This window comes from Bos indicus x Bos taurus, chromosome 6 (assembly GCF_003369695.1).
Source record: "Bos indicus x Bos taurus breed Angus x Brahman F1 hybrid chromosome 6, Bos_hybrid_MaternalHap_v2.0, whole genome shotgun sequence".
Classification (NCBI taxonomy): Eukaryota; Metazoa; Chordata; class Mammalia; order Artiodactyla; family Bovidae; genus Bos; species Bos indicus x Bos taurus.
In genome coordinates this window covers 43,583,719-43,610,042 of record NC_040081.1, presented here as the reverse complement: position 1 = coordinate 43,610,042, position 26,324 = coordinate 43,583,719, and the positions used below count along the sequence as shown (strand labels likewise).

The following is a 26,324-nucleotide window of genomic DNA, read 5'->3' as shown; positions in this document are numbered from 1 at the left end:
GAGTGTCTAACTTGGAGGAAGAACACAAGCCTTGATTATACACTTACAGTTAACAGTTGAATATGTAGAATGCATGCAAGTGGTTGAGATGCATGTACACATAGATTCTGTTGTAACTATGTCCTTGAGATGAAAACTTCTATGGTTTGGGGGTGTGGTGTGTATAAACACATTTACAGACACACTATTTTAAGTAACCTGAAGGTCCATGGGGAGTTTCCCAGACAGTGAAATTAAAATTTGTGTTCTTTCTATTAGCTACTATTATCATTCAACCAGCAACTTTAGCATCTGACAGGGAAAACATATTGGCACCTAATGTATGCATTGTATCTCTCCTGGTAATAAAGTAGAGGAAGAAGCTAACTCTCAGGGCACAGGGCATTTGTAAGAAATGAACAGATTCAATGTTACTTTTTATAAGAAATATGTGATGTGATGTAAGATGGTCTTTACTGTCTATGTTTGATTATATTTCTGTTAGACATACACACTTGAGATTAAGGGTTTTGTTTTTTTTTTTCTTCTTGCCTTCAAGTGACCATCCCATTTTCAAAATCCTTTATTCCATATGCTAAACCAAATCTAGTGGATTATTTTAGAGGCTCTTCCTATCCAACAGGGTAGCAGTTAGCAACCTATAAGAAATGCCATGTGGGGATTCTGCCCAATTTGGAGTGTGAGAAGGTGGGCAGACATGCTGTTAGTACCCATGCCTGGATGTAAAAGAAGCAATAAAAATCACCATGGAATGTAGAGCACTCGAGGAGAGAAAGAGAAAAAAGAGGGGAAAAAGAGTTGTTTGAAAGTGGGTTTTCCCTATGGCTGACTCATGTTAATGTTTGGTAGAAATCAACACAATACTGTAATGCAATTATCCTTATTAAAAAAAAATGAATGAAGCAAAAAAAAAAGTGGGATTTAACAACCTTTTTAGCAAAGACTCAGACCACTCAGAGCAGACATGTGCAATAAACAATTAGTGAAGTAATATCTGTCCAGTGTAAAGTGGTCTTTTAAAAAATTGAAAACTTCAAATTCTATTTCAGGGCTTTAATCTGAATTGTTATTTTTTATTTCATACAAACTTTTTTCTTTATTTTGAATTCAGCTTCTTGCAAATCTTGAATCAAACTTTATACATCAAAACCGACTTTGTTACATTTAAATGTTTTGTCTTTTTGTGCGTGAAACAGAGGTACAGAACTTTATGTATGGTGATTCAGGAAGGGGACTCCTATGGTCAGTTGTATTGCTTATTTAAGCCCCTGAATCTATCATAAAATTCACTTTCTTATGTAATTATTTCAACTCCTGGTAGTGTCTAGTGGAACAAATAATCCAAAATAGTGGATAATCCAAAAATGTCATTTATATTTGGCTTCAGAACACATTACCAGATGTTACTCTAGCCGATTTCCCTTCTTAATTAGGCCTCACTTAAAGTAGGAGTTAATTTTGTCTTCATTAGCTGCTTCCAAATCAGCAGTATGGGGCAGGAAGGAAACCTAAATCTTGCTGGGAATTTGGGAGGAAGGTGGCCCAGTGCTGAGATTCGGCTGTAGATCGTGCTCAAAGAATGGAGTTCAAATATGGCTAATCAAGATGATGGGCATATACACCAGAGATGTTTATTGAGCAACTTCTTTAAGAATTCTAAGACTTCTATCAACTGTGTTTTTTTCTCATGAGTGCAGAAAATTCTGTAATAGAAATTTGCCAGATAATAACCCCAAATTTTATATAGTAAAAAAGTGGAGGTTCAGAGAGGTTAAGTGACCTTTCATACAGATTGATCTTGGGGTAAACAGTAGTGCCTAAGGAACCGAAACTGATTAGTGAATGATAAGAAGACACCACTGTTTCCTTCTTATTGATGATTTAAATAATAAGGAAGAGTGAATTCTCCTGGCCTAATTCACATTAAGAGTGTTAAGATAATGAAGCTGTGATTAAATGGCTATTAAACTATTTTTATCAAACAGAGATCAAGCAAGTGTGAGAATCTGGGGACGCAGAGTGTAATTGCAATTCTACAAGATGTGGAAAAAATTACTATCCTAAGCAGGGCATGGTCCTTCCAAAATAGCCTGCATTAAAAATATTCAGGATACCTCATGCAGTTTTCACTCTGTGTTTCTCCCTTCAGGTGTCAGGATCTCAGAGTCCCTCATCTCCTCCTTAATTTAGTGGATTTATTCACTCTGTGTGCAGTTGGGTGAGTTGAATGCATTGTCTGCCCCACCATGTATAACTGGTTGAAAGATCCTTTTGCCAACGGCTCACAAAAGAACAAGACCTAGATATTATATACTGGATCCCAGATTTCAATCTTGAGGTGACTTGGGACATGCAAGGGGGCAGAATCTACCTTTCTTCAACCGTACCTTTTGAATTATATCACACTTAGTGCAATTCATATAGGGGCCCACAATCCCAAAGAGAAGAAATGAACTTTCTGGCTTAATTGACTGCTCTGAACAACCATTTATTAATGACACAGCATTGTTTCAGATTTGGGTGTGTGTGTGTGTGCACTTACTCATGTCTGACTCTTCATTGTGGCTTGATTGCCTCACACTTGCCTATTTCCCATTTTTATGTCTGCCTTTCTGCCCTGCACTGAGACTGAGCTGTTTGTGTAACTGTAGATCACCACCCAGTTGGTGATCTGCTCTCTCTTTTTCTCCTCTTTGCTTTTCTTGCCTTTAGTTATGTGGAACTAATCCATATATTTTTTTTTATAAAAACAGTGGAAGTGGAAGTGTTAGTCCCTCAGTTGTGTCCGACTCTTCATGAGCTCATGGACGGTAGCCCACCAGGCTCCTCTGTCCATGGGATTCTCCAGGCAAGAATACTGTAGTGGGTTGCTATTCTCTCTTCCAGGGGATCTTCCCTATCCATAGATTGAATCATTGCAGGCAGATTCTTTACTGCTGAGCCACTAGGCAGCTCTATACTGAAGCAATAATGGAAAGCAACATTAATTGTTTAACAGAGTTCTTTTTGTCACATGCATTGCCTTCTCTGGGTATTCAGTTGTTGAAACTCACGTCAAAGTAATTGAAATTGTCAGAATAAGGTATAATGTCCACTCAACTTTACATGTTCAAATAATCTGTTGAGCTTCAACACAAAAGTGTCATTAAATCTTCTTCCTAGTCTGCTCTGATGAAAGAAAACAGAATTTGAAATCACAGCATTCTTTTCTTTCTTAATTCAAGAACAACTCTATCAAAACAGTCTTAGAGCACCTCTCTGAGTAACACATATACACGGATGGTAAGAAAATGAAAATGTTTAATAATTATTTCTAATGGACATTGACTATAGTGATTACAGTCCCACTTTTCCATACTGATTTAAGACTAGCCTACTCACTTAGCATACCTCAGCACACACACACACACACACACACACACACACACACACACAAATACACAATGCCAGTCTTCCATTCCACAAACTCTTCCCTCCCATTGTGGTTTCAGAAGAGAGGAAAATTTAAATAGCTGGTGGTTTAATCATGTCTTGTAAATTAATTATGACATTATCAAGCTCCAGTATTTCTGCCATTGAATTTGGTGTACATTCACCCAGGCTTATTAAAGAAATTGGAGAAAAGTAGTTAATTTAAGTGTTCTTTGTCATTTTGACTTGATTGGAATTATCATGGTTTGTTTACACGAGGGATAGAACTAAGATGCTATTGTATTATGTGATTGAAAGCAAATAGGGGCTTGTAGTATTGCTGGGAAGTCAAACACAAAATGTAAATCGGAGTAAACAAAACTACTCATTTATTGGTAAACATGCTTAACTATTTTTGCCTAAGGTCTTTTTGAACTTCAGTGAAATAAGCCTTTATGGAAGCTGGGTTATCTGGAAAAAATGTCCAATTTATTTATTTAAACTGTGTATGTGTGTGTGGTTGTGTGTATGTGCATGTGTGTGTGTGTGTAAGCATGTCTGGTATGTTTGAGACATTTCCAAAGACTATATTTATTAGATAATATGGAGATATTTATATTAATGTAAATCTCATGATTTTGAGATGATTTTAAGTAATATATTTCATTTAAATATAAGTTTTATTCAGAATAGTTCAATAACCTGAATTTGGTTTTTGGTACATGAGGGAATCTAAGTTAAAATTAAAAGGGAGAGATTGGCATCTTTGGATACCAGATAATGATCCCCACAGAAAATAGGGGCAGATTATTTCATGATCTTTATTAAGGTTGCGTGGACAGAGGCCAGAAGAGTTGAGGGTGAGGGGGATGCTCAATAAAGTCTTTCTACTCAACTGAGCAATTTGGATTCTAAAGAATTGATCAATTTATGGAAGGAAGTGGTGCCTTTTTGAAGTTTACATGTCACGCCTTCTGGTTAGAATTTACCTCCTGCACTACAGTCTAAAGACTCAGAGAACTGTCACTCTACCCTGCGTGTCTCAAACCACTTAACTCACAACGTCAAGTCCAGGGGCATTAAGGAAATGGAAACAAGTGTTAAAAATGCCGAATAAACTCTACCATGAGCATATATTGCTCTTCTTGGCTTCTTGAATCCAAAAGAGAAAGAGGTTCATAGTTTTCCTCCTGGATGGAGACTCATCAGTAATGAGGGAAAACAATTTTTATATAAAATAGAATGTATACGTGAGAAAGGCCTGCCTAATTTCTCTAGTAATACAATTTGATTTTCTGATTAGCTGTCTTATTCTGTGATTCTTGTAATTTTGTCAGGTCAATTAACTGGAGTTCGGTGCTAGCGAGAAAGGAAGTATGGTCACTGCTGGCTTCATTAGATGTCAGCAGCTTAGGTGCGTTTTGTAATAGAATCTGTGTGGGATAATTGAGCTGATATTGTTAATGTCATAGTGTATAGAACTTAAAAAATGACTTAAGAAGCAGGTCAGATTGGACAACATGAAGTGCTTAAAGAAGAAAAGGAAAATAATCTACACAATATATATTTTTTGCAAAAAAAACGCAGATCAGTGAATTACTCAGCAAGTAATCAGTGACTTACTGTATTGGATGCCCAGCATTGGCATTGGTCACCCAGGTACACAAGAATATAGTTCATTGCCCTATCGACAAGGTGTATAAGCTCCAGTTTGGAAGATCTTGAGGTGGTTTTTTTTTTGTGGTTGTTGTTGTTTTCTTTTTACAGAGTGCTGAAATAAACAAATATTATCTTTTATAACATGTTGTTTACAGGTTCTTTCCTTCCATTGATGGGTTCTCAAAGGGGCAGAGTTTTGTCTTATTTCTCTTTGTGTCTCCAACACCTAGCATGACCCTGACATATAGTAGGTGTTCAAAAATGTTTGTGCAATAAATAACTGAAAATCAGCTTTCCAAGGATGTGTTGGTGGGAATGAGTGTAGCAGGTGGGAAAATGAGTTCAATTTATATTTGCAAGAGCCCCTGTTGGAAGGAACATTGCCCTAGAAAGTACCCTTGGTCTTAAGAAATGAATGTGTTTGAGATATGCTACAAATAAGACCCTACTTAGTGACTGGCCAGGTAAAGAGGATTCAGGGTAGTTCCAGAGTTAAGGATCTGTAGAATTATTATACAAACCCAGAAAGTCAAGAGAAACAGCAAGTTTTTTTTTTTTTTTCCCCCAAGAAAAATCCTTAGTTTGAATTTTGAGACAAGGAACCTCTTATCAGGTAGAAATGTCCAGTAGGCAATTATAGATTTATGACTAAAGTTGAGGAAGATGTCAAGGAGAGAAATAAATGACTGGAGTGTTCAGTGATGAAATTATAAATGAAACCATGAAAGTATATAGTTTCTCTTGGTATACTTTGAGTTTCTGGCAGTGTTTGAACAGAGAATTATCTAAACATTTTGATGCTTATGCTATACAGGAGACGGAAACACTATCGAAGCACTGTCTGAAGCTGCGGTAGATAATGGGTAAAACACTCTCAAGCCCTGAGGTTCTCTAAATCTTCTCTTTTAGTTAAGAAAATAAGACATAAATATGAGAAAATGACTGTGAACAAGACAGAATCACAGTTAGCATTATTAATACAGACATAATAAATAGCTAAATTAGAAAGCTCAACAATCAGAGATTGATCCAGTAGAGGTGGTACTTGATTGTATGATTCAGACCAAAAGGGAGTTTGGAATTTGAGAAGGACGTGATTTTTGTGTTATGGCATAAATGTGCCAAATTTCATGTATCATGTACTCATTTGGTTAAACATATTCAGTCTATGCTGATTAATAGATTACTCATCTCCCAGTGTCAACTCACTCATGTCTTCCTCTGTTTTACTGTCTTTGCAGAAGATAGATGAAGAGAATGAGGCAAACTTGCTAGCAGTCCTCACAGAGACACTGGACAGTCTCCCTGTGGATGAAGACGGATTGCCCTCATTTGATGCACTGACAGATGGAGATGTGACCACCGAGAATGAGGCTAGTCCTTCCTCCATGCCTGACGGCACCCCTCCGCCTCAGGAGGCAGAAGAGCCGTCTCTAGTAAGAACCCTTCCTACTGTTTAACAGGAATTGGAGTTGCCTCTGGCTACCCGCTGCATGGGTATGATGTAGTAACAATAAGGTTTGGATTTTTCATTTAGACTGATGCCAAAATAATCCCCAAGCACACTCAGAGTTGCAAATTCTGTGATTCCCTGTTGAAAACTGTTGACAATACAGACTTTGTGTGGTCTTACTGCAGCTTTTTGAAACTATCTTTTGCTGTTTATTTGTAGGTTTTGATGTCTTAGTATTATTTATGTTTATGGTTAGAAACTTCAAAAATGTAGATGACTAAAAGAATAGAAAGTTCACCTGTAATTTCAAATAGCTTCTAATATCAAAAAGGATCAAAATCTCCTCTTGTTTTAAGATGTATCATGAGCATGTTCGGGAATTTTAAATAGATGCATAGTTTTGAATGGTTGCATAGTATTTTATTGTTCAGAGATGAACCAATTCATTAAGCAATCCCTTATGGTTGGTTATTTAGTCTTTTTCCTATTTTTTTTCATGATCATAAATTGCATGATAATTGATATATTTGTAGTTTTATTCTCATGCATATTATTTTAGAAATAGAGGGTAGATCAAAGAACATGCAATATTTTAAGGCTTTGCATCCATAATTCTTATGAAGATTGGAAAATAATAGCACATTTGCAACCTAAGTTTCCCAAATTTATGGTAGGCAATGAAGAGTGGATTTGTTAGCAATGAAGAGTGAATTTTCTTTTCAAGGCAGAGCTCAACCAGGATTTTATTAGTTCTAAGACACAGTTTACCTTCTCAGCTATGGTAGCCATTTGTCACTTGCCATAAATCTGATGTAAGAGCACATAATGTAAATTATGAAATGTCATTCTGCAAACTTTAATAATGTGCTTTGGCCTGCCTTATAGTTGTTGTTTCTCTCCCATCTCTAAGTTTTTAAATGTTAAAAGCATTCCATATAAAGCTATGAGACTCTATTTATATTCCTTTGCATTTTGAGATTTCTGGTCTGGAGGAGACTGTCTTATAAACAATGATAACGTATGTATCTCCCAATTTTTCTTTGTGTCAGTGGCACTGGCTTTGCTCTCTAGTGCTCTGATTTCTTTATAATAATCCCCAATCATTTCCATCTACACCATGGTTTCAACTGGGAGGGGTTGTTGACTCAAGAGTCGTACTGCGTGTCCCAGCAGGGAGGTCCTGGAAGGCCAGTGAATCAAATGAAGAGACAGAGGTCAAGAGAGAGGAAATGTTTTGCCTAAGCCAAAACCCACATCTCCTGATCTACAGTCCAGGACTCTACCTTCTTAAAAATCCTTTTTAGTGAAACTTGCTCTTTTAGCCCAAATATTATTTGAATCAGTAGTGTTTTATGCTTATTTGAAAAACATGATTTAAAGCACCACAGAATCTTTCATTTATTGGTATTTGAATCATTTGGGTTATTGAGGGGAAAATGCATACACACACCCCTAGCCTTGATTTATCAAAGCAGCTTTTCTCACCTCATAGGTATTTGGAATCTTTTTAGGAAGATTCTTTTGCCTTGTTTTATCTAAAGAAAAATTAAGGTAGACACAGCTAAGTTTTAAATGTAGCAAACAGTAATACTTTCACAATTGGTAGTGTAATACCCATTTTTCTAATTTTTAAAAAATTAGTTTCCTTTGCTGCTATTGTGCTAAGGTGTTCTGTGATTAGAGTGAATCCATTTTTGTAATTATAATTAACTTTAAGATTAAAGTTTTAGTAGCTTATTCTCATGCTTAAAAGATGCCTAACTTTTCTCGCTTTCCCTCCTTCTGGATATGTTTCTAGCTTAAGAAGCTCTTACTGGCACCAGCCAACACTCAGCTAAGTTATAATGAATGCAGTGGCCTCAGTACCCAGAACCATGCAAACCATAATCACAGGATCAGAACAAACCCTGCAGTTGTTAAGGTACAATTGTAAAGTTTTTTAATACAGGAGGGGAAGTCACAAGGAGGTTTTGCTTAAAGCTATAAACAATAGGATTCTATGTATTAATTCAGCTGGAATCCTGCAGAGACTTCATAATGGTGAAACATTATAAAATGGGTCTCCAAAAGCAGTAGTCTAGCTATTTGAAACTAGGAAGAGTTCACTGATGCTTTGTCTTTGGACAATTGAAATGCAAGTTCTACCATCTGTTACTTCATGCCTATTTTATTAATACATGCAGCAGCGTGGGCTACAATAAAGTTTGCTGATAGGTTGGTATCATCTATGAGTGTCTTTAAGATGCTGCAGTGCCATTTTGCCAGCTGTCTAACCTGAGAAAGATTGCTCAGGAATCACTGCAAAAGATCTATCTCTGCCATTAATTGGATGGAATGCTGGCAATGACATAATTCAGTTAGCGGGCTGTATTAAACAATGTTTGTCTTGCCATTCACTGTGAGTGAAAACGGAGCGTTAAGGGGTACTTAAGAGAATTGTGAATACTGGGCTCTGGCAATCAGTGGCAAATTAAGGTTTAAGCCAGCTTTTTTTTTTTTTTTATTCACAGTAAAGGCGCTGTAGGGTCTTGTTAGTTACATGTTGCTGAGTAGGAACATTGAAATGTAGGAGAAATGAAATAAAAAGCTGTATAAATGTCATTTAGGAATTTTAAATGTAATTTTCTTTCCTTGTTCTGCAAACAATTATTCACAGCTCATAGATCTAGTACACTTAGACTGAACACTTCATTGAAAATCTCATCTCTTCAGAAAACCTATATCCATTTTGATAAGGTTCAGTTCACTAATTTTCCCTTTCTTTATGCCTTGTTTTTAAGACCGAGAATTCATGGAGCAATAAAGCGAAGAGCATTTGTCAACAGCAAAAGCCACAAAGACGTCCGTGCTCAGAGCTTCTCAAGTATCTGACCACAAATGATGACCCTCCTCACACCAAACCCACAGAGAACCGGAACAGCAGCAGAGACAAATGCACCTCCAAAAAGAAGGCCCACACACAATCGCAGACACAACATCTACAAGGTAGGCTGGACCCCTGAACACCCACTGCTGGTAAGGGTGGTGAGGGCAGAGCAAACCTGCTCCAGGCTGAGGACACCCAAACTTCAGGCTTCTGTTCCATCGGTGTCTCTCTTGACAGAGAGTTCAACACCTTATGATAGGAGGAAAAATAAATCCTTCCTTGAACATATCCTATTCAGCTGAAATGCAGCCCAATTCACAATCACCAAAAGGCTCCTGAAATAATAGCCAGGTTGTGGGAGATGGGGTGCAGAGGGAATTGCAACATCAGGTGTGGTTTGTAGGAATCTCTGAATTGCTGAGATAACTGAAGTTCTGAGCAAGCTGGGCTAACCAATTCATGAAAAAGCTTTTATTTTTTTCCCTTCCAATAATGGGGGAAAAAATGAGGCACTGTTGATTGCTGTTTATACTTTAAGAAATAGCAAATAGTACTTAGGCAGTCACTCCCAGTTATGATGTACATTCTATTTTTAGACTACATGGCGTACTCACACATTTTATTTTGTAAGTGTCAATTTGGAAATTCCTGGATATTTCAAATTTTTTCTTTCTATTTAAAAATATATTGCTTATATACTAAACATCTGGGTTGACTTCTATTGTCCCCATACATTACTGAAAAGCTGATGCTCCTGAGCAGATCAGGGTGATTTGGGGAAAATTTCTGTTGGCAAATATAAAATTTTCTTTATTTTTGGTGTCTTCCCTAAAAGTATTCTAGTTGTAGAGGCCCAAAGAGAGCTCATAGAAAGTTGCTGTTCCTTTAATATATTTAACTTCCACATTATCTGTTCCTCTGACTTTGTAGTGGAAGTAGACACATTCTAAAATAGCAATTATAAACATCCACCTCTTTTTCTTCCTTCTGTTTCCCCAATTCCCCTTCCAGCTGCAGAGTGGTAGCCCCTGATCCCTGTTTTGAACCATGATTATTTCATACAGGTATGCTGTTGCTGCTGCTTTTAATACATCTTTTCTTTCCCAGTGTTTTGAATTTCCCTCTCTCATTCCTACTTCACCATAAGCCTGGGATTTTCATATTCTTTTAATATTTTTAATTGGCTCTTAATTAGGTTTTCCCTGGTGGATATCTTGAAATCACTGTCCATCCCTTTCTATCAGTTCAAGGAAATATACTTATCAAAATGAACCATAGTCTCTTAGCTTGCTTCTCCCTGATTGGCTTCTCAAACGCATGCACTGGAACAGTTTTCTTAGCTCAGGACCAACTGTGCTGTGGGATTCTAGGCCCTGAATTGAAGGACTTTCTGGACTAGTCTCTGCCTGGTCCTGGTCCTGGTCATGCATTCATTTTCTAGAGCTGAATTTGAAGCCGCAAACTTGCTACAACCCTTTAGTGAGTGAACCTAGTCCAGCAGCACATGCTCTGAAGTGTGTGTGGGGTTTTCTGTTGTTTCCTTTTTTTTTCTTTTGTCCAGTTGGTCCTTTTGGATTTTGAGGGTTTTAAAACTTTGTCAATCCATACACCACTAAATATTACTGTAATCTGTTACAAACCATGGCAGTGAGAAATTAAATTGGCCTTTGAAGGATATATTCTTTGGATGAGACCTGCTATATGTAGGTTTTTTTTTTTTATAAGGTATATTTCTGTGGTGTGGCAGCAAAAGTGTAGCTAGCTCAGAGCAGAACAAAGCTTATTAACCAAAAAAAAAAAAAAAAATTCCTGTAGTTACTTAAGGTCTAAAAGAAAACAAACATGTAGCTATGGCTGATTGTTTAAAAACCAATAGGATATAAATGCTGAGTTTCAGGGGATATTTATGATTCAGAATTTTAATATAGAACATATATGAATGATTAGAGACAATAGCTAAGAGAACTTTCTGAGGTTTCCTTACTGAATGTATTGTCATTTTTTCACGCTAGCTTCACGTGTGCTCTCTGTACTGTTGCACATCAAGCTTACTTCCTTAGTATAATGGTCTGGACTTTGGCAATTGTGGGGGCCCATTTGTTCTTTTAATGCAATCATTCATTCATCAAAAATATCATAATCTCCATGAAAAAGATTCATTCCTGTCCTCAAGGATCTCAGAGTCCCTGGTCTTCCAGTCATTGGAACAGTGTGGTTAAACTTTCAATAAAGCAAGTCAGCACTTGGTAGTTTTTGTAAGTGTGGGCTTATTTTGGGGTTGGATTCTTGAAGCTATATCCTTGCCGTGGCCCTCATCTGCTGGTTGCATTTTGTCTCATGACATATGACCACTTCCTGTCCATCTCCTTCCATTGCCATAGGCTTTACTTGTACCCACGTATCAGAATTTTGGGAATCTTCCTTTGAACATTACCCTAAACCCTGAAAACTGAAATTTCAGCAACTTATTTACAATGCACATCATTGTGTGACAGCACATAGTTCATACCTGGTGATATTTGTGTAGAACCTGTATAGGTCATCTTAATTATTCATTGAGCACCAGAGAAGTTGGTAAAGTTCCTTCATAAATGTGTTCTTTTTGAATGGCTCTTTATATCAGATATACTAAAAAATTAATGTCAAATCAGTTTGTTTATTGGTATATCTGAAAAAGCCGATCAATCAGCGCACCTAATTTGCGTTAGCTTCATATTTCTGGATGCGCACTGGATAGATGATAAACACGCAGTTGCTTGAAAATGAATTTTAAATCTACAAATTAAATATGTAAATCCTATTTGTCCAAGTAAAGTATCTAATTTCAACCTAATTTAGACATAAATAATATTTTCACATTTCAAGGGACCTTAATTACTGAGGTTGATTAATTTGTTTTAATATCTACTGAATACAATTCTTTTTGATAATAGGAGAAGGAAAACATATTCTGGGCCCAACTCTGCCAGTAACTAGTTTTATGGCCCTGGAAATATCATTAAGCATCTTAGGTCTCAAGTTTTTCATCCATAAAATAAGAAAGTTTATTCTAAAGACCTTTTTGGTTTCAAGTCCATGATTTTCATTACATAAATGACTACCTCTTGACCTTTTGAAAGTAGTTATTTTAATGAGAAAAAATGACAAAACCTACATACATATAAATATATCTTTATAGATAAGCATATATATATATACACACACACATAATATGTGGATGTATACCCCAAGTACGTTTCTCACCAGTTTTCTCCTCCTTCTGTTCAAAATACAAGACTGCCAAGGAGAAGCAATTGAAATTTTGGAGTGAGAAGATTCTTACTCCACCCTTCATAATTGGGAAATGCCTCCTGTAGGAGGTAAGACTCAGGAAACATCAAAAGAAGTAGATGAGCTCTCTTTGCAAATCTATAGGTCTCTCAACTGATAAACATTATTTTTACTTTCGTTGTCTATCAGATTTGGGGATCTGAACCCTTTTAAACTATTTGGGTCAGTGTTTATAATTTGTCATGTTCTCTCAATTAATTTTCAGCAAATAGAATGGTTATTGAGGGAGTTTGGCCTCATAGAAATAACCTATTCTCAGAGATAGATATAAAATTATACATTTTAGGAGAAAAATCAACTGAATATTCATAACGTTCTGTCGTCTTGTAGTTACTCTGCTGTTTTCGTGTCTAAACAAACCGTGTACTATATTCCAAATTAAAATAGAAAACATTATTTTTCTCTGATGGTCTTATGCAAATTTTGTATCCTTAACAGTGATGCTACATTTGGGGGAAAATTCTGTTTTCATATGTTTTCAAATGATAGTTTACTGATGCAAATGTTGTTTGGAATTTGTTTTAGCATAATGGACTGTTGTCTGACTTTGATCCAATATTCAGGGATTTCCTTACTTTAGTTTTCCTGTTTCCAGTTTCCAACTTGACTGTTGTAGAAACAAACCAAATCAGAAAAACACTCAATATTTCATAATTAGTTTCCTTTTTTTTCCTTTAGCCAAACCAACAACTTTATCTCTTCCTCTGACCCCAGAGTCACCAAAGTAAGTATTAAGAAATGTAACCATTTTCAGAAAGGGAAGGGGGTTCTAATACATTTGGCTACAGCAACTCCATTTCAGTTTGTTTTTATAAATGTGCCATATCTTCCAGTGACCCCAAGGGTTCCCCATTTGAGAACAAGACTATTGAACGAACCTTAAGTGTGGAACTCTCTGGAACTGCAGGTAAGCCTTACATTTCATTTGGATCTTTTTGAATGGATGAGTGTGTATGTGAAATGTATATTAAACAAGAGTATAGTCTCTATGCAATTAATGAAATTAACTAAGAGTATAAACAACATTGAACAAGAAGTTATCTATAAATATTTTCAGTTGTTTGTTTTTTTTAAGAGGAGACATTTACTGTTTGTCAGACTTGGGCCAGACTTTCTGATGTATATTACTGATTTGGATCCACAAATAAACCTCCTCCCACTTAAGACACTAAAACTTGAGTAGGAGGAGAAATGAACACTTATTGGTCTTCCACTCAATAAATATGTCAAGCATATATGTCATTTTAGCTAATTTCACAAGAACCTCATGAAGATGGTAGTGTTTTTGTTTTTGTTTTTTAAGATGAGGAAATAAGGTTCAGAGATGTTAAGTAACTTGCCCAAGATCACAGAGCTAGAAAGCAAAGAGCAAAGGTTTGAACTCAGGTTTACTTGAAATATGTTCTTACTGTTTATTATACTTAATAGTATAATGCTCTCTTATATATGATACTGTTTTTATGTCTTTTCAGTAAAGGAGAAAAATGAAAATATGCCCATTCACCAAAACAAAATGTTCTTATATATTTTAAACAAGAGCAATTTCCTTCACCATTTGGACTTCTGAATTTATTTGGCCAGTCTTACTCCACATCCTGAAGAGGAAGAAGCTTTAAAAACTTGAACTAACCCCTAAGAGACTTACAAATCCAAACAGTTCCTAGGCAGACATCTGAGTGGGGTGCAAATGGTACCTTTGCAGTAAGAACTTAGGTTTAGGTACTTGAACCTCACTAGAAAGTGAATCTTAGGATGTCTAAACAAGAAGTTCCTAGGCTCTGGCCATTGCTGATAAGGCTAAAGGAACAGTAAGTTAAACAAGATGCTTTCAACCAGAACTGTGGTGCCTACACGCACCATGGTCATTGTTGCTAAGTTTAATTTCATACTCTGAGTTTGCTAAATTACTTCCTTATGAAAGGTCTATTGCATGATTGCATGATTTGGTCAAGCAGTAGAGCAAATAATTTCATGGCATTTATATATATTTTATGTATGTGTATACAGGTATAAATATATTGTTACATATACACATATACACACATGTATCCACATATGAAATATATACATAACATCATTTCTTAAATAAATTAAAATTACACATATGATTATAAGTAACTTTTGTGTGTATATATTATGTACATTAGACTCCTTATCTAACCAACGAGTGAGTATTTGGTGGGCTTATTTTAAAAAGTTGATTGAAGTATACACAGTTTGTTTTGCTTCTGCTTAAAACATACAAATTATGTATTCAAATATGAAATTTTTGGTGTAAGACAGATCTTTGCACTGAACTAAAATGTACTAATTGGGGATCCATTCATCTCTGTGGCACAAATGTCCCTACTAATGTATCATGGATGGTATTTACTTGTCTTTTCTTGCCTTTTGAAGGAAAAATAAGGCTATTTGTGTGGTAGCCTGAGTGCAAAATCATTGTAGATTTTTATGATTTTTAATATAAATCATAATCATAATTCCCCATGTTTTCCCAGTATTTTCATTTGACAGCCCTTCTTTTAGTAACATACCTTTATTGGATCTTTCTATATAAACTTGTCTTAATCCTATTTCATTCATCTACATAATATTTTATTATCTTACATAATTTCAGTCACCAGTATAAAAGACATTACCAAATTTGTGAAAATATACTACTTTGGCTCTAGTAACAATCCAGGTGAAAGGAATTCCATTAATTAGGAGAATTCTGGATTCTGTATGTGTAAGTTACTTTGGTTTAGAAAGGACTGAGAAAGCTTTCACTACATATAACAATACCAAGCTTTCCATTAAAGAAAACCATTTAAAAATTTTTTCTCTTTTTATAAATAATATAAGCTTACTGTAAAAAATGTCAAAAATACAAACTAGTAGAAAAATTGTGTATAGTTCTAAATTGTTTTCTATGAATAGTTTTATATCTGTGACAATTTTGTATACACATAATTTTGTATTCTGTTTCTTCAGTTAACATTTTAAATACAGAAGGTTTATATTATCACAGACCCTTTATTATCAGGTTTTTTTTTAGTATGCTATTTAACATTGGTTTGAGTGTTTACCTCAAAATGTATAAAAACTTATTTAACTATACTTTTACTGTTATACATTTAGGTTGTTTTAAAGTGCTACTATTTTGAAATAGCACTAGGGTGGAAATCTTTGTTTATAAATTTTTTAATCTTGTTTTTCTCAAATTTCTAGTACTCATTAATATTGAACATAAGGATATAAATATCTTGGGGGTTTTGATCCATATTGTCAAAAGATGTGTTTCCACTCATGATCTTATTATATAAGTGTGGATATATTTGCCTTATTACATCCTAGCTAGGATTGGTATCTTTGTTTTTACAGTGTTTTGCTAATTTACATGTATATCATATAATTTAAATTGCATTCCTTCTATTCATGAGATTATAGTGTTACAAAAAAGCACTTAACTTTCTTCTTGTCAGAGATTTTACTATTTCTCTTACTGACCTAACATTAAATAATTTAATTATACATTTGAAAGGTTAGTAGATCATACTATTGAGATTTTATAAGAGAAACTTTAAAAAAACTTGTCACCCTTAAAAATATATACAGTACAGTGAATTTATTTCTGTTGGAGAATCAGAATTCATCTTACTAGTTTAAATCCCTCTTTCTTAGTGCTTTGAAAGGTTATTGAGTACCATGGAAATCAATTTACCAATATATATAACATATATAATATCAGCTCTATGCTTGCAACACAGTAGGTTTTGGGGAATATATAACAAGCATAAGACATAGAGACTAATCCATGTAAAGCATAGAATATTGTACTTGGCTCATAGAAGGTGCTAAATAAAAATTCTTGTTTTCAAGATGTGGGCTTATAGTCAGTTTGGAAAATAATACATATTGCCCAAATAACATGAAGGGAAGATGTTATTTACTGTTTATAATATTTTACTACTTTCTAAGGAAGGTGGGTCCAGAGATTGGTTTTTCATTTGTTGAGCAAGGTGGTAATGAGTGCAGATGCAAATCACGTAAGCTGATGCAAAGTCAAATTGCATTACATACAGGAAGGTATTTCCAGCTACAGGAAAATCAAGGGATGAAAAAGAACTTGGAGGCTGCAGAAGGTGGCTGGAAGAAGTTTGAAACCTGCCTGGAGGGTGGTATAGGGAGGAAGGGACTGGGGAGGAGAGTTTTTTTTTTTTTTTTATAGAGGTATTGTGGGTTTGAAATGGTAGACAATACCTCTATCTCCACTTAACATCTTCAGTAAAATTTGTGTAGTAGCATTTGAAGGATGAGCAAACACTGATTGTGCCTCAAGAGAATCATCCAAGGGAGAAAACAAGTTATCAGAGGGAACCCTTAACATGGCTTCAAGTTAATTACCATGATTGTGCAAAAGATTTAAAAGAATTGTAGAGAGAGTTCAGGATTGAAGAAAGCAGTAAGGCAATACCATTAGGCAGTGAACGACAGAGCTGACCTGTGGAAAGGAGTCTAAGCAAGCTCCAGGAGTTGGTGATGGACAGGGAAGCCTGGCATGCTGCAGTCCATGGGGTCGCAAAGTCAGACACGATTGAACGACTGAACTGAACTGAAGGGAGAAAAATATTTGCATTTGATTTTTACGTGCATGGGTGGAAAGGGGAGAAGATATTTCTGGAGCAAAAGATACCACATTATACATTGAAACATAAGATTGTCAATATTCAACATTTTTGATGTGTGAAAAAAATGGTGATTTCATGTAGTACAGCCTGAATTAATATACTTTATAAACTGAAGAACTTCAAATGAAAGTAGTCTATAATGATATTTAAAAAAACAGCATAGTTTAATGAAGTGGTGAAAACCTTGGCTCTGATATTGGACAAACCAAAGTTCAAATTCTGGATCTACCCCAATCTATCTGTATGGCCTTTGGTCAATTTAATTAAATTCTGTAAGATTCGGGATGGTTTGTATCAAATGAAGCTGATCACAGTGCCTACATCTCATTGAGTCACTCTGAGGATTAAGTGAGATAAAACATGAAAAAAGCTTAGTCCAGTGCCAGCATATGTGTTTAATTAGCTATTCAATTACTAACTCTACATTAAATTAATCTATGGAGGTCACTGTAACTTTCATCTTTTCAACTTTGGCTACCTTTACCTATTTCCTTTTATTGGTCTTAATATTATCTCCTGTTTCATATATGAAGTTATATATTCTTTTATATAAGTATTCTTTTTATAGTAAAATCTCCCTAATTTCCCATGAAATTGAACATACACTGCTTTTGGTATGGGTGTGAGATTTACCAAATCAAGGTAGAAAAATCTCCCCTTGGGCATTCATTTGCAACTACAAGTCCTAGAGGCCAGGCACTCACTAATAGGCACTTCACATATATCAATATTATTTTTTGATTCTCTGTCCACTTAATTGTTAAGGAAAAAAATGTTGATTCTAGCTCTGTGGTAGACCCTGGGTTCAAAGCAGGTCTGTCTGACTAGAGATTATGGCTCTTTCCTGAAGCCTGAATTTTAAAGATAGTGGTGGACATCTGTTATGTTAAATACGTTTTATTTCACTTGCCAAGTGTCATTGATTGGTATTGGCTGCCAGAAGCATTGTGTTGAGAAGGATTCTAAGGCCAAGTCTGTACTCAGTGGGAATGTCACGATCAATTAATGATGTCTGTTGCCTGGAAAATCCCATGGGCGGAGGAGCCTGGTGGGCTGCAGTCCATGGGGTCACTAAGAGTCGGACATGACTGAGCGACTTCACTTTCACTTTTCACTTTCATGCACTGGAGAAGGAAATGGCAACCGACTCCAGTGTTCTTGCCTGGAGAATCCCAGGGACAGGGGAGCCTGGTGGGCTGCCGTCTATGGGGTCGCACAGAGTTGGACACGACTGAAGTGACTTAGCAGCAGCAGCAGCCATTGGGGCAGCAGAGGGGTAGACAGGATGGGGACGGCATTCAGGCTGTTGATTTGTTGATCCTTGCTGTATACGTTTAATGCCTTTACTTACAACAGAGCACATGGCTCAAGCTGTTACCCAGGCCTTTCTTGTGTCTTCTTTTTCTTTACTCTTGCGAATTTTAGTGAAATTTTCCAAATGTTTAAGTGAAAATATAAAGAGTCAACAAAATTCTAAGACCTCCAGAATAATCCCTTGGCCCCATCTGCGGAGTCTTAGGGGAACAGGAGGGATGAGTTAGGAAGTTTGCTTTATTAGGTATCACCAGCTGGTCTGACTTTGTGATTGTCCTAAACTAGCTCATTGTGGCTGATAAAAAAAAAAAAAGCGTCTCTTTTACAGGTGTAAAAACTAATTTGATTTCAAAATAACTGTTAGTAAAGCAAGATGAGAAAAAAAGAGAATGCTCTTTTGGCAGAAGGCATTTAAATCTATTGCATATGGAGATGTTCAGAGTGTTAGAATTTTTGTTTCTGAAATGGGAATGGCAAAGCAATGTCAGCTCAACACGATGATGGTTTTAACCACAGGACATGAAGGAATTTGATTTAGGTAACAAAGTGAGTGACACCCCCCTCCCCAATTTTTATTTATATATATGTGTATATATAATACATACATATACGTGTGTGTGTGTGTGTGTGTGTGTGTGTGTGTATCTATAGGGAGTTTCCCTTGTGGCTCAGTGGTAAAGAATCTATCTGCCAATGCAGGAGGTGCAAGTTCTATCCCTGGGTTAGGAAGATCTCCTGGAGGAGGAAATGGTAGCCCATTCCAGTTTTCTTGCCTGGACTTAGGAGCCTGGTGGGCTATGGTCCGTGTGGTTGCAAAGAGCAGGACATGACTGAGCACACCTGGGTATAGGTATATATGTATATACATGTATATGGATTTATAAGTATCTATATACATAAATGTTATTGTTACTATAAAAGTAATAAGAATTAATATAACTATTTTCAAGCTATTTAGGAAAATGGGAAGAACAAAATCACCAGCAGTCTCACCACCCTAACACAAGAGGCCTTAGTAATGTTTTCCCCCGTTGACATGTATGTTTTCCGCATGGTTCTCATGATAATGGACTTCTGATTTCCTATCCTTTTAAAAGGTGATTTTGCTGGATGGAATATTGACAAACAGCATACATTTGCTATACCCTCTTGCTATATACATCTTCTGTGTGTGACTTATCTGTGGGGAAATAGAACAAAGCAAAATATGAGAAGTAGTTAGTTTTTTTTTTTTTCTTCCTTTTTTGGTGATAGTAGTTGGTAGTTCTAAAGGAAAGCCACAATGACAGAGAACGAGAAAGTGATTTTGACAGGTCGTATAATCCATTCCCGTGGCTGAAGAAGCCAAGAAAGGGAGACCCAACAAATTCTCTTTACAGCCCATTCCAGTGTTTGGCAACTTGTCCTGACAGGAATTTCTTCCATATTTCAAGCTTATCCTTCATTCTCTTGTTTTAATCTCATTCTTCTTGCCTCAACGTCTGAAAAGTGCCTCAGTTTTCTTTTCTGGAAATGGTACTATCTGATTTCTTTCAAGCCAAGCATAGCAAAGCAGTTTTCTCTCCCACATCTACTTCAGGGGTTTGGTCAGAGACACCCTGACAGCTTCTCCTGCCCCAGCTTTGTGGGAAAGTGCCCGAGGGCCAATGGATAACAGCTCTGCATTTTCCATGAGAAAGAGCTGGGGCACTAGACACATGTCATGGGAATGTTCTGAAGTTTTTCTGTAAGGCCAGTTTGTTCCCCAGTAATCAGGACTGACATAGGAAATCCTTAAAAAGCAGGAAAGGTGGGAGCAACATCAGTCAGAGTGGACATGCCAGCCTGGGTACCAGAGCAGGGTGTGAGAGAGGCCCTTCTGTGCCAAGGATTAACACTTTGATTGCTGGCTTTTGTAAAGATCCAGTAAGTCTTGGGGAAGTTAGGGATGAAGAATGAGCACTGGAGGAGCTTTTATAAACAGAATATTAGCAGTAACAGTAGCAGTAAACAGTTCATACTGATTGAGTTTCAGTCCTTCCTATGCACCCTTGACACCCACTCCAAGTTCTTGAAGCCAAAAGTATGTGCATGGACTCAAGTTACACACCTCTTTGCCCGGTCCTCCTTCTTTGGTAAGTTTTTAAGAAAATTAGAAAATCATCTTCTTATTTTCTTTCCTTGAGAAATCTTTGAATTGGCATATAACGTAAGAAAAATCCCACTGTCAAACTCCAAAGTAAGTCTCAGATTTAGCAAGAGGTTGTGTCAAATGCAAACCATAAGACTATGTAAACTATTTAAAAAAATCTTGCTGAAGCCTTTGGCTGGATAGTGGAGCACGGAATACAGAGTAGAGGACTCGCCATTTATTAGAGTCATTCAATTAAATAAACCAACCCAAAAGAGAACTCCTCAAAGGAAATCGTTTTATATCACATAATGAAACACAAAACCCAACCAAACTTATCTCTGATTTTTTTTAAGGTTTGTTTAAAAAGATGACTGGAGAGTGTGTACCACTCCCCCCAGATTTGCTGTGCAGAAGTGCATAAGTGTGAGTGATGTAGAGGTACTTGTTTATTATAGAGCACATTTCAATGCAGTAATCATAAATATTGCTAAGGTTGTGCTCTGTTGAAATATGACCTACATACTCTTGATTGTTTGTGTTACGTGATTTGTCTGACACCCATTACATTCTGGGTAATAGCAGCCATTTGTTGCTCTGCACAGCAGGCTCTTTTGACAAAAGAAAATAGGCAGCAATAAAAAAGCTATAGTCTGAATTACATTCTGCACAGTGCTGCACTGCTGAGAGTTTGTGCAAGTGTGTTAACAATGTTCTGAACTGCCTCTTGTCAGCCTTCAGCCTGTAATGGCCATCTGTCCTCACATAAATCTATCAAAACCTGCTAAGTTCAAGAGAGAGCATGGAATATACCTTGTACTGTCAACACCAAAATGTACACATTCCCCAGAAAATCAACACACAGGAAATAATCCAGAGGTTATGGGAGGCATTAGCACTGTTGATTTAGGCTTGTGGGATGAAATTGAGAGTCTGGCGATTAGTGGGAAGATGACAGGAGTAGTGGCATTAAGGAATTGAGTATTGACTGCCCTCCTACCACAAGGGAGAACCTTCTGGATGGAGGAGATGGGGTTAGAGAAATCAAATTAGTGCAGGAGCAGCAAAGGGTTCCCTGTCCTGTCCATGGCTCCTAAACTTTGGACATCACATTAGAAAAAACAAAAAATACTTCTGACACCTCTGTTTCACTTTGTTTTGTTTTGCTCTGGATCTCAGGAACTCTATCTGGAAATAGATTTTCAATGAGACTCTGGTCCCACAAACTCTTGTGACCCTCAAGATGTCTCAGTCTTGCTTTGGGATGTTCTCCTTGAATGAAAAAAGATTTCAGTTAAAAGTAAAAAGTTTAGGGAATGATCTGAATTATTTTTTTCCTGTCCACCTACTCCTAATCCAAAAATAACTTCCATCAACTAAGTGAGTATTATATTTGTTTTAATGAGCAGTGCCAATCGAAGCTTATCACCCTGATGTTTTCACTCATAAGGTCTATCTGGTTATCTTATGGTATTTCTGTAAATTTTAAGCAGATACACAAGAACATGAACTTACCGCAGATTTTAAAGAGTCATCTCTTTATGAAGTCCTGAGGGCTGAATCCTGAAATGCCAGCATTTGGTAGGTTATTTGGCACATAGTAGGTCCTCAGTGAATGTCTATTTAATCACCACGGCCCATCTAAAATGTGAAGGACGTGAAAGGCTTTGTTTTTAACTCTAAGAAACTACTCAGGGTGTCGGCACTCCCAAGAGCAACTTGAGAATCAGTTATTTAAGCGATAATGAGCTTAGGTACTAGGACAAGGGTTTCAAATGTTCAAGACGAAAAAGAATTTCTATATTTAAAATCCCTAGATAGCTGAGCTATTTTTAGGACTAGTCTCTCTTTAATAGTGGCCTAATTTGGTGTTTCTGAAGTTTGGGGTTTCTTTTTATAAGTCTACAATGTCAGTCAAAATACATCTACCTAAGATCAAGGCAACGTGCCACCCAGACACGGCAGGACAGTGGCTGTCCATAAGTGGTCTGTGAACTGTGTCATTAAAAATATTTGACCAGCTTCCCAAGTGATCCTCGGGCCACTGAAATGGAACACCTACGAGTAAAGGAGGATCTAGAAAAATAAAAACAAGTGAAACATTTTGCAAAAATAAGCCCAAGCAACATTTCCTCTGAGAGCTGCTAATCTATTTGAAGAGACAAGATATAATTCACATTCAGAAAGAGATAAGCGTGAAAATATAGCAATATCTGATAAGTGAGTGATCCTGGCAGTAAATTATTAGAAAAGTAAAAATTACCCCAATTCAGAGTATCATGAAAAGATTTATGGAGCTGTATTTGGGGATGTTGAATGTCATTTCCTCTAATTCAAGGGCTACGTCATTTGGAATATTTGACTGTTATTTACTCAGTAAAGAGAGATTATTCATCATTATTTCTTTGAGCATCTTAGCTTCCTGTGAGAAATATTTGAAATCTTGTCATTTCTTTGCTGAGAACTGGTATCTTTAAATTTGTTGTAGTGGTAATTGAAGGCAGGAGAGCGTGTAGTGTTAACAGAAACTGGTGTATATGAACATGGCAGTGCAAAGGGTAGAGGGAACAAGAAGAGAGAGGGGAGGGAGATAGATAGGGAAAGAAAGAAAGAAAGAAAAGCAAGAGGAGAAGATAAAAGGAAGGGAAGTAGGAGGAGGAGCCGGAGGAGGGGAAGGAAGAGAGAAAATTGGCCATATAGGAATTTCTTTTGATTGAGTAAAAGATACGCTTGTCTATGAAGAGAGAACACAAGAAGGGTGAGCTTCATTCAGTAATGTGACCTCTCTATTAGCTCTAAGCCAAGAGTAGGGGGAGCAGGCATACAGTAGGCTGCTAATAAAGGGAAGATTTCTGAGACTCAGATGTGTCACAGAGGAAGAGCAGTGTTTGCTTCTCTTTGTGTTTGCATTTCCCTGTCTTTCTGAACTGGGATAGATTTCCAAAGTCACACCTCTTTGTATTTTTGTTCATGTCTTTCCCTCATTTGGGGAGAATTAGCTATGTGTGATAAATATTGCCAAATATTGGTGTAAAAATATTTCATTTTAAGGAAAATATTAATTTCCTTTCTTTCTTGTAAAGTAGGGGAGAGAGGCAGTGTCTTCCTATTCATACCAAAACTTCATGTGGCTGTCTGTGACCTACTTGTGTGCGTATATATATATATATATACACATACACATATTTTTGTTCCAGCAAGGTAGAATTTTCCTTGAAATGTGCAGTTGCCTTAAGTCTCACCCCAGGCTTCTTAGCAGACTTGAAGTTCTTTTCTGCTGAATAGCATTCACCCATCCTCCTAAATAAAAAGTGTATTGTAAACTAAAATGTTCCCTTGTAAGCATAAAGTCATTTGAACTGCAGCCTGCCCTTCTTCAAAGTTCCTTCAACTTTCCAGCCATTCCACAATTCTTCTTCCTGGGCAGAAAGGGCTGAGCAGGACTTACTCGGGGTGAAACTGACAGAGCCAACCAGCCTTCACAGTCTCCCACCAAGACTTCTGATGGAATTTTCTGTCCTTCTGTAGAAAAGCAGGAAAGGCAACAATTTACAGATGTCCCCCCTTCTTCCATTATTTTTCCTCTCTCTCTCTTTTTTTTAATTAGCTAGTTGCCAAAGCTTGGATTCGTTTCAGTCCTTCAACCTCATAATCTACCCCGACGTGCTGCTCCAAATAAAATGGTCCGCCGGCACTGCAATATTTAGTGTTACTGTTCACTTAGGTTTCTGTTGCAGAACCATATTTTAGACAGAATGTATTAGTTATGCTTACAAGAATGTATTATACCTACATTAGCCATGGTTTACTAAGTTAATGAACTGTGGAGACAAAGAATCATTGCTGTCAGGTTGTAGAGTCATCTGGTGCCCTGCCTTCACAGACCATATTTTACTGAACTTTGAAGTTGCCTATGGCTTCCCCACCCTGCCCTGCATTTGCTGCCATCCCACCTTTTTTTTTTTTAAATTACCTAAATCTTTGGCACCACAGGTAGATATCTTTCATTGTACAAAAATTCCTACCAGCCTTGCATCCTCCCCAGTGTTCTTTGCAGACAAACATGGCCAAAGCCATTCACTGAGTCCCTTGAGTACCACTGCATTCATTTTCCATAACACAGACGACAGACTACCCTTGTGAACCTGAACTTTGGTTCTGCCTGGTGGTGATGCGTTCATGTTTCCTGGGAAGCAAGAGCTGTTAGCATTGCGTTTGAAATACAAAATATCAGGGCTTTCACTGCAGTCTTGCAATGCATATCTGTCTTTCCTTGGTGACAGAGGCTTCCGGGGACAGAGTCACTTTTTCAGGTCTTATCAGGAATTTAGTTTCCTTTGTTTTTCTGTGAGTTTTAACCATTGACTGAAATCTTAGGGAAGTGAGGAAAATGTGTCCTGGCATTTAACAACATTCTATCTCTTTTCTTTCCCTCTCTCCTCATTTTTTTTTTTTTTCCTTTTATTATCTTAGGCCTAACTCCACCCACAACTCCTCCTCATAAAGCCAACCAAGATAACCCTTTCAGGGCTTCTCCAAAGCTGAAGCCCTCTTGCAAGACTGTGGTACCTCCACCATCCAAGAAGGCCCGGTACAGTGAGTCTTCTTGTACCCAAGGCAGTAATTCCACCAAGAAGGGGCCCGAGCAGTCTGAGTTGTACGCACAGCTCAGCAAGACCTCTGTGCTCACCAGTGGACACGAGGAAAGGAAGGCCAAACGGCCCAGTCTCCGGCTGTTTGGTGACCATGACTATTGTCAGTCAATTAATTCCAAAACGGAAATACTCGTTAGTACATCACAGGAGCTCCACGACTCCAGACAACTAGAAAATAAAGATGCCCCCTCCTCCAACGGGCCGGGGCAAATACACTCTTCCACAGATTCCGACCCGTGCTACCTGAGAGAGACCGCGGAGGTGAGCAGGCAGGTCTCTCCCGGCAGCACCAGAAAACAGCTCCAAGACCAGGAAATCCGAGCTGAGCTGAATAAGCACTTCGGTCATCCCAGTCAAGCTGTTTTTGACGACAAAGCAGACAAGACCAGTGAACTGAGGGACAGTGATTTCAGTAATGAACAATTCTCCAAACTACCTATGTTTATAAATTCAGGACTAGCCATGGATGGCCTGTTTGATGACAGCGAAGATGAAAGTGATAAACTGAACTCCCCTTGGGATGGCACGCAGTCCTATTCATTGTTCGATGTGTCGCCTTCTTGTTCTTCTTTTAACTCTCCGTGTAGAGATTCTGTGTCACCACCCAAATCTTTATTTTCTCAAAGACCCCAAAGGATGCGCTCTCGTTCAAGGTCCTTTTCTCGACACAGGTCGTGTTCTCGATCACCATATTCCAGGTCAAGATCAAGGTCCCCAGGCAGTAGATCTTCTTCAAGGTAAACCTTGTCAAAACCCACCCAAAGCCTAAGATATCCCCAGGAATTAAAAAACAAACAAACAAAAAAAAAAACAGCATTTAAAACCCACCAGCAGCCCAGCCCCTCAACAGCATGTT

General features: G+C 37.2%; 1 protein-coding gene across 8 annotated transcripts in view; it reads left to right on the top strand.

Annotated features, from left to right (window-relative positions):
* Window positions 1–26,324, top strand: part of PPARGC1A (PPARG coactivator 1 alpha) — a 713,764-nt gene that overhangs the window by 665,774 nt on the left and 21,666 nt on the right. For all 8 annotated transcript variants that reach the window (XM_027544177.1, XM_027544179.1, XM_027544174.1 and 5 more), the window contains 6 exons: window positions 6,312–6,506; window positions 8,322–8,444; window positions 9,304–9,508; window positions 13,398–13,443; window positions 13,553–13,626; window positions 25,287–26,205. In XM_027544177.1, the coding sequence (XP_027399978.1) occupies window positions 6,312–6,506; window positions 8,322–8,444; window positions 9,304–9,508; window positions 13,398–13,443; window positions 13,553–13,626; window positions 25,287–26,205 (1,562 nt within the window). The remainder of the gene's footprint in view (window positions 1–6,311; window positions 6,507–8,321; window positions 8,445–9,303; window positions 9,509–13,397; window positions 13,444–13,552; window positions 13,627–25,286; window positions 26,206–26,324) is intronic.